The following is a 16,625-nucleotide window of genomic DNA, read 5'->3' on the forward strand; positions in this document are numbered from 1 at the left end:
TTTGTTGTTGTTATATGCCATTGAGCTAGTTCTGACTTATAGAGACCCTTTATACGACAGAATGAACCACTTACCCAGTTCTCCGGCATTTTCCCAACTGTTATGTTTGAGCTCTTTGTGGTTGCCACTATGTCAATCCACCTCATTGGATCCTCCTCTTTTTCTCTGACCCTCCATGGCCATCTAGTCAATTCTGAATCACAGTGACCCTATATAGGGTTTATGAGATTATATATCTTTGTAGGAGCATACAGTCTCATTTGGCTGGTGGATATGTACCACCTACATTATAGTTAGCAGCCCAGTGCCTAATACTGTAAGGCTTCTTTGAGGAAGGAAGATTTCTGCAAAGACCTGGATAAAAGGGCTGTGCACAGGCAGCAGTAAGTATAGAGGTCCTCATGTAGCTGTGTGTTTGTTAGGTTTGAGAAAAAGTCGAGAGGCCAGTGATGTTGGAGCAGAGTGAAGGAAGGGTGTGGTGGTAAGAAACATGGTCACAGCTTTCAGGAATATGATCACACTGGGCTCTGTGTAAAGTAAAGAATTTGGATTTTATTCATAAACTAATAGCAATCCCACCTCTCTCTCATCTGTCACTTTGTCATGCTGTGATAGCTTGTGTGTTGCTGTGATGCTGGAAGCTATGACACTGGTATTTTAAATACCAGCAGAGTCACCCATGGTGAACAGGTTTCACTGGAGCTTCCAGACAAAGACAGACTAGGGAGAAGGAGAGGCGAACTACTTCTGAGTGGTTAGCCACTGAAAACCTTATGAATAGAAGCAGAGCATTGTCTGATATACTGCTGAGAAAAGAGCCCATTACGTTGGAAGGAACTCAAAATAACAACTAAGGAAGAACTGCCTCCTCAAAGCCAGTGGATCTTAATGTCATGAATAAAGTACAGCTTTTGGGGTCTTCATTGATGATGGGGCACAGCTCAAAATGAGAAGAAACAGGTACAAAAATCTATTAATAATCAGAGCATGCAACTATGAAGTATGAATTTAGGAAATTTTTAAGTTGTCAAAAATGAAATGGAATACATAAAGATCATTATTTTAGGCATTGCATCCATTTGAACTGAAATGGACTGGTGTTGGCCATTTTGAATCTGACAGTCACGTGGTTTGCTATACCAGGAATGACAAATTGAAAAGGAATGGCATCACATTCATCATCAAAAAGAACATATCCTGGTCTGTCTGGAAGTACAACGCTGTCTGTGATACGATAAAATCCATGTGCCTACTAGGAAGACCCATCAATACAACTGTTACTCAAATTTACACACCAACCACTAAAGCCAGTGACGATGAAGCTCAAAATTTTTACCAACATCTTCAGTCTGAAATTGATCAAGCATGCAGTCAAGATGCATTGATAATTATTGGTGAATGAAATGTGAAAACAAAAAGGAAAGATCAGTAGCTGGAAAATACGATACTGACAATGATAGAAATGATGCTGAAAGCTGCATGATAAACTTTTGCAAGACCAATAACTTATTCATTGTAAATACCTTTTTTCAAAAAATATAAACTGCAATTCTATACATAGACCTCACCAGACGTAATACACAGGAGTCAGGCTGACTACATCTGTAGGAAGAGACGATGGAGAAGCTCATTATCACTGTTCAGAATAAGGCCTGTAGTAAAACAGAGGACAGACTATCAGTTGCTCATATGTAAGTTCAGGCTGAAGCTGAAGAAAATTAAAACAAGTCCACTAGAACTCAAATATGGATTTAGAGACCATCTCAAGAGCATATTTGATCCATAAGACACTAATGAAGACCAGAAGAGCTGTGGGATGACATGAAGAAATAAAAAGGTCATTAGAAAGGCTAGAAAGAAAGAAAAGACCAAATTAAATGTCAGAAGAGACGCTGAAACTTTCTCTTCAGTATGGTGGTGGTGATGTGCCATGTTTTCAGTTAACGACTCATAGTGATCCTGCATAGGGTTTCTGAAGCTGTAAATCTTCACTGGAACAGAAAGCCTCATCTTTCTGCTGGGAAATAGCTGGTAGTTTCAAACTGTTGACCTTGAGGTTAGCAGCCCAACTCATAACCACTATGCTACCAGAGCTCCTCTTGAGCATAGAGAAGCAAACGAAAATAGAAGAAATAAGGAAGTAAAAGCTGGACATTTTCAAAGGGATAGCTCAAGAAGGCAAAGTCAAGTATAATGAAATGTGCAAGGACCTGGAGTTAGAAAACCAAAAGGAAGGAACATGCTCTCAAGCATTTCTCTAGCCTTGGGTTGCCATGTTGAAGGATTCTATGGGCAAAATATTGCATGATGCAAGAAGCATCAGTAGAAGATGGAATGAACATAGTCATAATACAAGAAATAATTGGTCCCCATTCAGTCATTTCAATAGTTTAAAAAACTGATGCTATTGAAGGAAGAAATCCAAGTTGCACTGAAGGCATTGATGAATAGCAATGCTCCAGGAACTGACAGAATGCAAATTGAAATGTTTGAACAAACTGATGCAGTACTGGAGGCACTCACTCATATACACCAAAATATTTGGAGGACAGCTACTTGGCCAACCGATTGAAAGAGATCCATATTTGTGCCTATTCCAAAGAAAAGTGTCCCAATAGAATGTAGAAATCATCAAACAATATTATTAATATCACATGCAAATAAAATTTTGATGAAGGTAATTTAAAAAATGGTTGCAGCAGCATTTAAATAGGGAGCAGCTAAAAGTTCAAGCCAGATTCAGAAGAGGATGTAGAACAAGGGATATCAGTGATGACATCAGAATGATCTTGGCTAAGAGAACACCACAAATAAGTTTATTTGTGTTTTATTGACTATGCCAAGACTTAAACAATATGGATCAAACTATGAATAACACTGTTTGAATGGGAATTCCAGAACACTTAACTGTGCTTATGACCAACAGGCAGTCTTCAGAACAGAGCAAGATGATGTTGAATGGTTTAAAATCAGGAAAGATGTGTGCCAAAAATACTATCCTTTCTTCGTACTTAGTCAGTCTGTATGCTGAGCAAGTAATCTGAGTAGCTGGATTATATGAAGAAAATATGGCATCAGAAAGACTCACTAGCAAGCTGCAATAAGTAGATGATACAATCTTTCTTGCTGGAAGTCAAGAGGACTTAAAATACTGATAAAGGTCAAAGAATAAAGCTTTCAGTATGGATTGAACCTCAATGTAAAGAAAACGAAAATCTTCACAACTGGACTAACATATGCATCATGATAAACAGGGACAAGCTCGATGTTGTGAAAGACTTCCTTTTACCTGGATCCACAATCAATACTCAATGGATGCAATATTCAAGAAGTCAAATGAAGTATTGCATTGAGCAAATCTGCTGCATCAGACCTCTTTAAAGTGTTCGAGAGCAAAAATTTCAGTTTGAGGGCCAAGGTGCACTTGACCCAAGCCAGGTATTTTCAGTTGCCTCATATGCATGTGAAAGTTAGACAATGAATACGGATGACCATAGAAAATCAATGCATTTGAATTATGGTTTTGGAGAAGAATATCGAAAATACCATAGACTGCCAGAAGAACCAATAAATCTGCCTTGAAGAATTACAGTCCTTGGAGAAGGTCATCATGCTTGGAAAAGTGGAGGGTCTGAGGAAAAGAGGAAGACTCAATAAGATGAATTGATACAATGGCAGCAGCAGTGAGCTCAAACATAACAACAGCTGTGAGGATGGCACAGGACCATGAAGTTGATCATGAATATTAGTGATGAAAGTGGTGCAAAGTGATCAGATTAAAGGTAGATTTTTGAAGGTAGTGTTGACAGAATTTGCAGGTGGATTAGATACAGTTTATGAGAGAGAGAGAGTGAAGAGTGGCTCCAGGGTTTCAGACTGAGTGAATAGTGGGCCATTTAATGAGGTGGGAAACACTGGGAGAAGAACAAGTTTGAGAAGGCCAAGACTTCTAGCCATGTACTGTATGAGTGTTATTAGACATAGAAGTACAGCTCCTCAATGAGTAGTTGTTACTTGAAATCATAGGACGAAATGTATAAGATCGTTTAGAGGCAGTGAAGAGATTACATGTAATGATCAGGAAGAAGGGAAGCATCCCACAAGAGACTGAGAAGGAGTCTGGCCAGATATGATGGTGAAGGATAAGGAGAGTATGATACCTCAAAAGCAAGTAAAGAAAATGTTTCATGAAGGTAGTGGCCAATGGTATTGAAATCTGTTGGAATGTTGAATACTCATAAGGTGAACACTTGGAATTGACTATTAGATTTGTCTTTATGGAAATTGTTGAGGAGTAATCCTTTAAGAAGACATGGGGGTTAAAGTCTGGTTGAAAATGGATTAAGAGAATGGGAAACAAATAAATACATCAAATTTAAACAACTCTTTTGAGGATTTTTGGCATAAAGGACTGCAAAAAAAAAATCTGGCAATATCTAGAAGAGGTGTGGAGTCAAACGTGCACATTTCTTTATTAAATAACCACATAGTTTGTCATTTCTGCCCAAAGATTGAACTCAGAATACAATCTGAATTGTTGTTGCTTAATTTTGTCTTAAGGGTCAAATTGTTATCCTGTTATTGTTGTTGAGGGGGAAAGGCCAATTTTAATTTTTACTTCTAAAATTAGGGAATGACAAGTTAAGAGCCAAACCACTGAGAATCATTGCTCAGTCACAACTTGTAAGGTTGTTATATCCTTAGTGATAGTATACATAGCGATCCCAGCATGGAGTTTGTAATGTTGTAGGGACTTGATAAGTGGTTGCTCTTATTACAGCATTGTTATTAAGGAAAACCATTGGTCAACTGGGAGTCCTGGTGTGGCACAGTAGGATAAGCACTGGACTGCTTACCATAAAGTCGGTAATTCAAACCCACCAGCAGTTCTTTGGAAGCCCTATATAGGTTTACTTTGAGTTGAAACAACTGACCTACTGGAGAGTGTGGTGGCTCTATGATAAGCACTGGACTGCAAACCACAAAGTCATAGCTGCTCCTTAGGCAAAAGATGAGACTTTCTGCTCCCACAATCCCTATACAGGGTCACTACAGAGTTGGAGCCCTAGTGGGGCACTGTGAGATAAAGCACTGGACCACAAGGTCAGTTTGAACCATAAGGTTGGTGATTCAAACATAACAGCTGCTCCTTGGAAACCCTATACAGGATCGCTATGAGTCAGAACCGACTTAACATCAACAACAACAGAGTTGGAACAGTCAATAGCAATTAACAGCAACTAGTAAAAGCTAACAAAATAATCAACTGAAAATAGCTAACAGATAAATCTGTTAATGTATTTTAGATAATCTGGTATATACTGGGGAGATCAAAGAGATTTAAAAAAAAAAAAAAAGAAGTTACTACCTTTCAAGATTAAATGATATTTTCTTTTGTTTATTTTAGTGGGGATCAGCAGTGTACTTATGTTATAAAAAATCGGTGGCAAAGACTAACACTATATCTTACAAAGCTGGTAAGTATGTTTTAATTTTTATGAAATATTTAAGATGTAGATGTGGCCCAGTAAAGTAAAAGAGGCAAAAAAAAAAAAAAAAAAAAAGCCTGTTTTATTATGTTTTAATGTCAGAACTGATAATTAGAACCCATCCCATGCCTCTTATTCTCAGTTTTGTCTTCATATATACATTTATTGCATGATTATTGGAAGATTAATTTTAAAAGATGGATGTAAGCATTAGTTTAAGTAAATAACTTAAATAGATGTCAATTCTCTTTTAAGCTTTTTAATCAGTAGATAGTCTTGGAAAAAGATTGTTATTTTCTCTTTTGATTGGTGTTGCTTTAATAGTTATATTAAATACAGTTAAATCTGTAGTTCATATGTAATTGTGTTTCATAATTGTTGTTAAGTGCCATTGAGTCAGTTCTGACTCACAGTGACCCTATAAGCGTTTACAAGGTGTGGCTGAATGAGTTTGAACCACCAACCTTGTGCTTAGCCGTCCAGTGCTTATTTTTCAGTGGCACACCAGGACGTCTTCTGTAGTTCATAATAGTGTGAAATAATATAAACTAATCTGTGATTTTATAATGGATAGTTGAAGTTTCCAAGTTGTAGAGACCTCAGAATATCAAATGTACTGACCTTTTAGGAGAGCAGGTACAGATTCAGCTTTTGAAAAATGCATCTTGATTTAATGTATTTTATTTCAGTTGTTGCTGAGACTATATGCAGCAAAACATACACAAGTTCCACAATTTTACATCTACAATTCAGTGACAGTAATTACATTCTTCAAATTATACAACTATTCTCGCTTACTGTTTCCTAGTTGTTACTACCCAATTAACATAAATACATATTTTAAAAATCAATATTTTCAACTTAACTTTTCTACTACTTTTGATCTTTTAGAACCTACAATTCATCACTATTTCTATACTTAATGACTTTACTGTTACCTGAAAAATAGTATTACTATTTCAGCTTATTATCTAAGAGTATTTGTTGTTATTGTTAAGTGCCATCAAGTGGGTTCCAACTTATACTGGCCCTGTATAAGCTTTCCTAGGTGTAGCTGGTGAGTTTGAACTGCCAACCATGTAGTTCACAGTCCAGTGCTGACCCACAGCACCACACCAGAAGTCCATCTAAAAGTGTAATAGATGACTCCAGAGATGGAGGCAGAGACGATGACATGGAGAGATGGAGCAGCTGGGAACTGGGGACTCTAGACCCATAGAGGGACAGGGGCTGTGTGCTGACAACTGGGGGTCAGGCTTACAGGGTATACCCTTGGTTGTTTGATGATGCATGGAGGGGTTTGTAACCATGGCAATGAAATGATATATGATAGGATGAATGTAAAGCTAATGTTCTCCCATGTAAACTATCACATAATTCACAATAAAACATTTTAAAAAAGTATAATAGATAGCTTATTGTAGATTTTGGGAGTCCTGGTGTGGTGCTATACAATAAGCATTGGACCATAATGTCAGTTTAAACCTCAAGGACAGTGGTTCAAACCCACCAACCACTTCACGGAAACCCTGTGCAGGGTCGCTATGAGTTGGAGCCAGCTTGATGGCACTTAACAACATCTGTCTGACTAGCCTATAATTAAAAAATTTTAGAGCCCCTTGGACCTTAGTTTGGCTAGTTTTTCTTTTTCACTTTATGATGAGAAGCCAGAATCCTAAGCATAGATAATTTGTCCAAAGTTATTAGTGGCAGAACCAACCAATCTTACTCTCAGTTTATCATTTTGTTTTTATGGTCATACGTAGTGATAACATTGCACTTGACTTTAGATCTTCAAGGTCAGGGAACCTCTTTTTTTGTGCCTGGTCTGCAAAATGCAGTACAAGGCTCTACACTTAGCAATTATTTATTAGAAGATACCTGGACCATTTTCCAGACAAGTATGAAAACTGGTTAACATAGAGTTGATTCTGACTCTTGTCTACCTAACATGAAATCATAAACTACTTTAATCTCTTATTTTCATAGAATCTGGAGCTATTTAGAAGTGTAAGTTAATATTCTGAAGACATTGTAAATATATGAGTCTTCTATTTTTATGAGTAATTTTCTTATATTTCTGATGGACATTACATATATGCTTCTTTTACAATATCTATTTTATTGTGTAAAATCTGAGCAAAGGTTGAGAGCTGAGAAAATTTTTAAATAGTATATTCACAAGCTTTGAATTAATGTAACCAAAAAATGAATTTTTAGGGGACATTGTATATTTCTGTAGGATTCTTTTTTGTTTGTTTGCGTTATCTAGCCTTTGTGGTTGAAGCTTGGTAAATATTAAGCAGTTAGGTAATATTTAAAGTTACAGTGTTTAAGGACCTAGATCTTCATGAATCCTATGAACTACTCAGAATTATTTAATAAACATATGCAATGTTTTTGCATCCCAAATGTATGAAATATTAAAGCATTTAATTATAATTCAAATGATAACTGAATTTAGGAAGCAGTGACTTAATATTATTTTTTTTATAGGTTTAATTTGTAGATATCCTCAAGAAGATTATGAATCATTCTCACTACCAGTATCGGTTCCCCTCTTTTGTTTACCAATGGGTGCAACTATTGAATGTTGGCCACCAAATAGCAAATACCCTCTCCCTGTGTTTTCTACCTTTGTGTTAACTGGAGCTTCAGCTGAAAAGGTACTATGTGTTTAACAAAAGGCATTTACAAATTTGTGGTACATTTCCAAGTCTTTAGTTTCTTATACTGTATGGAATAGTAGGAAAAACTAGATAGTTAAGTTGAACCCATTATACTCTTCCACTTGATTAAAATAGTTATATCCAAAGACATCGGAAAAGAGAATTTTCCTTCAGTCCTATCAAGTTGCCTCTATTTTTTGGTGAGTATGGTGAAAGACTGGCTATGTTCTGTGATAAACTTTTAAAATAGTACAAAAGACTCATAGATATATATAAACAAATATATTAAATACAAAAGAACTTCAAAAATTTGTAGAAAACTTAAAAGATAATGGAATTTCTCCATGAATTTTTTAAAGCCCCCATGTATGTATATCTGACTTACATAAAACCCATAGCAAACCAACCCTATAAAGCATATTCTATTAAATATATGAGATATATACAATGATTCATAGTAACAAATGGGTACTACTTTGCAATGTACATCAAAACATTTTTATTAGTGTATTGTAATGTTAAAGATGTTTTTAGTGTATCTGGAAGAGTGTCTCTAGTGTTTTGTATGCATAGAAAGGTACACTGTATACCAAGACAAACATTTAAATAATGGACATTAGATACAAACCATACCTAACCATTCCTACTTCCATACCAATTCAATTTAAAGACAGACTTAGAAATGAAACTTGTTTGAAATGTAGAAACTACCTATAATGTATTTGGAATCATATACTGTTTAGTTTTAAGGAACCTTGTTAATCAGCTAGTCAATTCAGAGAGAAACTGAGGTACAGAGAAATTCAGTGAAATACCCAACAATGGGTTTATGTTCCTGTTGGGAGCAACTAAACCGAAGATCTAAGACTTAGGGGCAGTTTAACAAAAGGACTGCAACTAAACAGTTGGGGTCCAGAAAATCAGGCTGCTCCCAGGTCAGTCTGCCCCCTCAGGAACTTACAAAGCCTGCCTCAGGGAACAAAGAATTTGCAAAATCTTTCCTTGTATGCAGCCATGGCCTTCAGTTTAGTCTGCAAAACCATCTAGCTGCCCTATCTCTGTTTCCCTAGCAACTACATTCTTCTGATAAAGTCCCGCTTACTGCATGCATCAATAACACCAGATGTTTTTGCACTCTTTTCCCTGTCCCCAGCACCTCCTCTGATATATAATAAACATGCTGAATCAAGGTCTGAGTCTCAGTATCTCCATCAGAGTGCTGTGTCCCACCTGGTGTTAACTTCACTGTTTTCATTTTGTGTTTTGTGTCTTCCTTTTTTTCTAATCCTATAACTCCTATAATCACCCCGTGCAGGTTGCAGAGTATAGCCATTGTCAGACGTGACATATTCCTTTATCTAAACTTTGGTCCTATTTTCTACCAATTATTTTTGGTCATTTTCTGTTAGAGAATATTGCTTTCACTCTTGGTAAAATGATGCAATTTCCTTCCCCGCACCAAAAAAAAGACTTGAGAATATTGCTCTATATGATTCTTTTATACTTCCAAGTAAGCCAAATTAATGTCTGTTCACCACTGGATTCCTAATGCCTGGCTTGCAGCAATTATCCATTAAATATTTAATAGATGGTATAATTTGATGTATATTTCATTAAATGTCTTACCTGTTTTGCAGGTCTATGGTGCTGCTATTCAGTTTTATGAACCATACTCTGAGGAGAATCTCACAGAAAAACAGAGAGTTCTTTTGGGATTAGCATCATCGGCAGATGAAAAGTCTGATAGTTCCAAAAAAATTCACACTAATAAATGCATTTGTCTTCTTTCTCACTGGCCTTTTTTTGATGCATTCAGGAAGTTTCTGACTTTTCTGTATCGTTATTCCATCTCTGGACCACATGTCCTACCAATTGAGAAGTAAGTTAGATGTCATCTTGGTTTAAAATTTGGCAGATCTTTTCATTATATGGTATATATACTATTACTATTAACTGAGTAAATTTTGTGTGGAAACTGTATTTCTCAATAATTTTTTTACGTTGAATTATTTCAATCAGATAACATGTCTCCATTATACAAGAGGGCTTCACAGAGTTCATGGAAAATAGAATTAAAAGATAATGGAAGTTTTCCATGAACTTTTTGAAGCTCGCTTGTACTTTTATATCTAACAAAATGAAATAAATCTTTCATTTTTCTTTTCATAATATTGTTAGGCTTAGATAGCATGATCTGGAGAGCTATTGGAATTTCAGAATAATTTTTTTAATTCTTAGTTTTTATATAACTTGGGTTTATTATAAAATTTTAAAAAGATCTTAATGTCTTTATGCATCCTGAATTTAGAGGAAAAAATAGTTGAATACTTTTTTGCCTTTTTAATTTTATTGATATGTTGTTGTTGTTAAGTGCTGTGGAGTTGGTTCTGACTCATAGCAACCTTGTGTAGGGTTTCCAAGGAGCAGCTGGTGAGCTTGAACTGCCAACCTTGCAGTTCAAATGGCTTTGCAGTCTGACACATTAGCCCACAGCACCACACCAGAACTCCTGATTTAATATAAGGTCACTAAAATTGATTAATTATTCATGCAGTAAAACCTGACACAAATGACATCTAAATTTCTCAATTGTCTATTTGACTGTTGTTTACACCATCTATCCACTTTAGCTCCTTTGTGTCCTCAGGCAGAGTTCTCTGATTATAATGTAGTTGGGCAGTGATAGAAAAGTCATAAAAGCATTCAGTGTAAAAATTACACCAATTTAATTTGGTCTTACCCTTTTCTGTTTTCTTCTTAATATACCAACCCAACAGTTTTCATTTTTTTGTAGTCTCAGAACCTTTTTGTAGTTAAAGTCCTCCAAAAATATTTTATGTATTTATGTCAATATTTAGTTTAATGGAAATTCAAATGGAAACTTTTAAAGTATTTACTCATGCATTAAAAAAATAAACCTACTACATGTTAGCATAAATATCTTTTTTGAAAGTTAGCTATCTTCCAAAACAAAAAAGTATGTAGTCTGAAAAGTGGTGTTGTTTTACATTGTTGCAGATCTCTTTAATGTCTAGCTCAATTGCCCCACTGTTGGGTTCTCATATGTGCTTCTGAATTAAATCTGTTACAGTATACTGTTTTGGTTGACACATATGAAGAAAATCTGGCCTTGCACAGATAAATAGGTAGTAGTTCTGAAACCAAGATCATTTTGAATAATGTTTAAAAGATCAGTAAAGCAGAAATAGTTTATTATGAAAAAAGAATTGATTTTCACAATAGTTGCTTTTCTGTTCCATAATGGTTAAGAAACCTATCTTTTTATCTATGTTCTTTCTTCTGGGGAAACAATTTATACAATCAGCAGTAGAGTTTGTTTACCTGGTTTTGATAGGAAATATGCTGTTCATTTTATTGAATTAATCTAACTCTTTTTATGGCACGCTCTTAAATGATTGCTTCACTGTCAAGGATTAGTAACTAACTAAAAAGTATATGCAAGTATAAAAATTAGCTCCTTTAATACTATCCATATCTCTGACATATATTATCTACTTAGGAGAGGTTAACGTTAAAATGGCTTTTGAGATATTGATAATATTATTATTGTATGTGAGCAACTATTAATGTGAAAAGTTATAGGATTTAGTCACAAACAGTTTAGATGCGACAAATGATTTCTAATTATTTCTTACCTTGGTTTCATTATACTGGGATTTTAAAAATTATAGGTACATAAAGGCTTTTGACTCAACTTGGGCTGGTGATGACATGTTGAGCTTTTATAGCATGTGGTGTTCACTTTGGAATAAATTCGGGTTTTATTTATTTCTTTTTAAGGCATATTTCTCATTTTATGCACAAAGTTCCTTTTCCATCTCCTCAGAGACCACGGATTTTAGTTCAGGTAAGGTTTTCTTGATATGAAAGCCTTGTTGAATAATTGTTGGCTGTCAAAATTAGGTAAAAATAGTAATTAAAAAAAACTTTTTATTGTGACTTGAATAAAGGTTTACAGAGCAAAACATCAGTTTTACATTACATCAGTTTCATTACACTGATTGCTGTCCCGTCCATGTACCATCAGTTTACAATATTTGCCTCTATTTCCTTTAACTCCGGGATCCTCCCTGTGTCTCTTGCCACCTTCATCTTTCCTCTGCCAACCTCCCTCTTGTTATATTGTCTGCCCCATCACCCATGTTAAGATATGTCTACCCTCTAGCCTGTGAATAATACCTTTCCTCCCTCCCCTCACCCCCAGCCATCATATTGTTATTGTTATATGCCGTCCAGTCGGTTCTGACTCATAGAGACCGTGTACAGTGTTTCTGAGGAGTAGCTGGTGAGTTTGAACTGCTAACCATGCGTTTCAAACCGACCTTGTGATCCAGGCTTATCCTATAGCACTGCATCATCATAGAACATTTCATTTAGCAAGAAAATCTTTTCTTAACTTTTTACAACAGTGTTCTCATACATTGTTTTTTTGTGTGTGTAAAGAATAATAATTTTAAGTGGAAAAAAAGAGAAAGAGATTCTAAAGAGAACCAAATTCTATTTCATGTTGGAGTTTGAGCTCTTAGTGTTTTATTTATTAGCTCCCTCCCAGACATCTAACATTTCTGCTTTAGGAAGGAGTTAGAGAAATGAGATTTCTATCCCTAAATTTGTTGTAGATATTTGGAAGTATGTGCTTTTGGTAATCATTCAGTCAGTTAAATATATGAAAATAGATACAATGAAATGTTGCATGTTTACATATATCATAGGAAAGAATGCCCTTGTATGTGATGGGGGAACTTTAAAATAAATATGCATTATTATCCCCATCACTTTCACCAATTGAATGTATCTTTTATTTATATTTACATTTCTTTTTTGTTTTTACTTGATAATTTGTCTGGTTTTTAATCATTTTAAAGAGATTTATATATAAAGAAACATTTTCATATATTATCATTGTTGTTGTTAAGTGTCATCAAATTGGTTCCCACTCATAGTGACCCTAGGGTTTCCAAGAAATGGCTGGTGAGTTTGAACCACCGACTTTGTGGTTCAATACCAACAACCTTGCAGTCCTGAACTTACCCTACAGCTCCATACCAGCACTGCATATTATCATTATGTGTGCCTTATTGTATTTTTTACAGTCTTAATGGAGTATCATTCAGCAAATAGATATTTACAGTTTTTTGGAAATATGGATAAATTTGAAATTGTAGGTAATAATTGAATTTTTATTTTAATTCAGATATTTTAACCTGAGAAAATATCAGTTTGATGAGCTTTTTAATCAGTCAGCATATCCACATGTCATCACTTTCTTCTCACTGAACATATTTAGTACCAGAATATGTATAGCACGCTCAGTTTTGGTACATCCAAGGATTTGTTTTAGATCTGGGGTTGTTTGTTAAGTACTGTGGAGTCAATTCCAGCTCATAGCGACCCTTTACAGGGTTTCCAAAGAGCATTTGGTGAGTGTGAACCACCCACCTGGTGAGTCATAGTCCAGTGCTTATCCTACAGATGTGGGATTAGCAGACATCTTTTTGGTAGGGATCAGATAGCCAATATTTTAGTCTTTGCAAGCTATGATCTCCATCCCAACTACTCAGCTCAGCTGCTGTATCACAAAATTAGCTATAGACAATGCATAAATGAATAATCATGACAGTATTAGAGTAAAACAAGAACAGGAGGACTGCAGATTTGACCTGTGGGGCACAGGCTTGCTAACCCTGGTTTTATAACATTTAGTGACTAATATAGGAGCTCTGGTAGTGTAGTGGTTATGAATTGGGCTGCGAACCTCAAGGTCAGCGGTTCGAAACTACCAGCTGCTCTGCGGGAGAAAGATCAGGCTTTCTACTCCCGTAAAGATTTACACCCTCGGAAACCCTGTACAGGGTCGCTATGGGTCGGAACCGACTCGATGGCACTTAACAACAACAACATAGTCTTCTAATGCAAGGTTGTCTTATTGACATTCTGGAAAATGTTGAGGAACAAAAGCAAAGAAATAGAATCCAGAGCAGAAAGAATTTAGTGATTGAAAGATGTCAGTGGTCAGGATGTGTTTTTAAGGATCTCAGTAAGTGACAACATAGTAAATGGGTACAATGAAACTTCATGTGTGTCATCATTAGTCTGTAAGTTTTTACCAAAAAAGTAGTGCTTTAAAGTTTATCCTTACTTTTCAAATGCTTTATTTTCAATCTTCCAGTTGTCACCACATGATAATCTGATTCTCAGTCAGCCTGTTTCTTCGCCTCTCCCACTAAGGCAAGTAAACTGCATTTCTATTCGTGTTTCTCTAAATCTGGTGTGAGACCCAATATTTCCTAGCTAAAATTTCAAATGTTGATGGAAATACTTTTCATTTAGCCTTTTCTTGTATCTGAATTCCTTTTACTTGATATTTAGATTACAGTTTTTAATAAAAAAAAAAAAAAGAAGAAACTTTCACAGCTTCTGGGTTTTTAAAATCCATTTATTATCATATAAATACACATTTGGATTATGAAAACAAATATTTTTAGCTTTAATTATCATCTGGAAAACACTGAAATGCAATTCATTTTTAAAGAGATTGTAAGTAATAAACCATTGAATTAGAACAGTGTGTGTCATCAGCTTAAAAATTAAGAGAAATTATAAAACATGACTTTTTAATGATATCTTTTATTGAAATTCAATTAGGTATATAATTTTTCTATCAGATTACAATGTAATTAAGTTGTTATGTAGCACATACCTTAGGGAGGCGAGTTGCCATCTTTGACATGAGTTTTGTAAGAATTGAAAATTATTTCATCAGTAGGCCTTTTTACGGAGTAACCTTTGTTTTCTTAACCTTTGTTTTGTCCCCAAATAATCTAGAAATACTGGTTGAAACTATGTAAGTTGTTGTTAAGTATCATCAAGTTGGTTCCAACTCACAGTGACCCTTACATAAGGGTTTCCAAGGAGCAGCTTATGAATTTGGACTGCCGACCTTGCAGTTCAAACCGATCACAAAATGTCACAAAAGACTGTATGATCTAAATTTCCCAAGAGGCTTTGTGTGTGTGTGTGTGTGTGTGTGTGTGTGTGAGAGAGAGAGAGAGAGAGAGAGAGACAGCTTTATTGAGCTAGAATTCACCTACCCTACAAAGGTGTTTCGTGTATTCAGAGTTGCAGCTACACAACAATCAGTTTGAGAAATTTTTCATCACTCCCTAAAGAACTTCATCCCCTCCGCTTCATTTCCTCTCCACTCCGGCCGCAGCCCTAGGCAACCACTGAGCTGCTTTTTGTCTCTATGCATTTGGCTATTATGGACATTTCATATAAATGTAATACAATATGCGGCCTTTGTGTCTGTCATCTTTCAGTAAGCATAATGTTTCTAAGATTCATCATGTCATAGCATTTATCAATACTTTATTCATTTTAGTACCAAATAATATGACATTATATGTATGTAGTACATTTTACCTATCCATACATCACTTAATGGACATTTAAGTTGTTTTTACTTTTCAGCTGCTATGAATAATGCTGCCATGAGCATGCATACATTTTTTGTGGCACTGTAGGATAAGTGCTTGACTGTCAACTTCAAAGCTGAAGGTTCAAACCCACCAGCTGCATCTCTGAAACCTTATACAAGGTTGCTATGAGTCAGAACTGACTCAACAGCACTTAACAACAACAGTGTTTCCATTTTGCAGAGGTATTTTGTTACTAACTTTGCTTTGTTAAAGATTTCTACTTGAGTAATAACAGTTGTTTAGCATTATGTAGACAAAATACTGATTGGCTTGCTGAATTATTTACTTTTTCCAAGCCAATATTTTGTGACCATAGAGAAGAACTAAGTTAATTGTTTGGGGTATTAATTTGCTTTGTGTATGTGTCTCTTCATTTTGGAGCGCTGAAGGTTAACTGCAGATTTCCCCCGCTATCCAAAAGTAGAGTGCTCCTGTGGAATCTCTCATGAGCTGAAAATTGAATAAAGTGAAGAGGCAATTACTATTAATTTATATGAGTAAAAATTTTGAGAATTCCCAGACCCAAAGAGTAATCTACCTAATTATACCAAGTAACACATAAAACATAAACTGACACTGGCATATAGGAAAAGCAGGGATTGATAGGATAAATACAAAGCCTATGTAACGTAGAAATCATGTATGTACACTGTTGTTCCTGGGGAAGGAGCTGTGCCTCTCATGCTGCTCTGGGTACATGCTGCCTATTTAACAGCTTGCTGCAAAACAAACATTAACTGCTAGTTTCACTTTTGGTCTTTTTCTGTAAAAGTAAAAGCCTTCTTTGCATTTCTTTCGGTTAGCGAAACCTATACTAACATAGGTCTTTCATAAAAGTGAAGTGGTGTAAATCAAATTTTCGAACAGTGGTGATACCTTAAATTATTTACAGGTATCTTCAGTAGCCAACAAAAATGTTTCTTTCATGAATTGAATTCTTTATTTGAACATTATCTTCATTGCAGATC

The 16,625-nt window shown here is 35.4% G+C and overlaps 1 protein-coding gene across 2 annotated transcripts in view; it reads left to right on the top strand.

The window, feature by feature from the left end:
* The window catches only part of DENND4A (DENN/MADD domain containing 4A), a 105,717-nt gene that overhangs the window by 12,649 nt on the left and 76,443 nt on the right, over window positions 1–16,625 (top strand). For both annotated transcript variants that reach the window (XM_006831519.1, XM_006831518.1), the window contains exons 3-7: window positions 5,408–5,477; window positions 7,986–8,155; window positions 9,796–10,037; window positions 11,960–12,026; window positions 14,349–14,407. In XM_006831519.1, the coding sequence (XP_006831582.1) occupies window positions 5,408–5,477; window positions 7,986–8,155; window positions 9,796–10,037; window positions 11,960–12,026; window positions 14,349–14,407 (608 nt within the window). The remainder of the gene's footprint in view (window positions 1–5,407; window positions 5,478–7,985; window positions 8,156–9,795; window positions 10,038–11,959; window positions 12,027–14,348; window positions 14,408–16,625) is intronic.

Source organism: Chrysochloris asiatica, unplaced genomic scaffold (assembly GCF_000296735.1).
Source record: "Chrysochloris asiatica unplaced genomic scaffold, ChrAsi1.0 scaffold00004, whole genome shotgun sequence".
In the NCBI taxonomy this organism is placed as follows: domain Eukaryota; kingdom Metazoa; phylum Chordata; class Mammalia; order Afrosoricida; family Chrysochloridae; genus Chrysochloris; species Chrysochloris asiatica.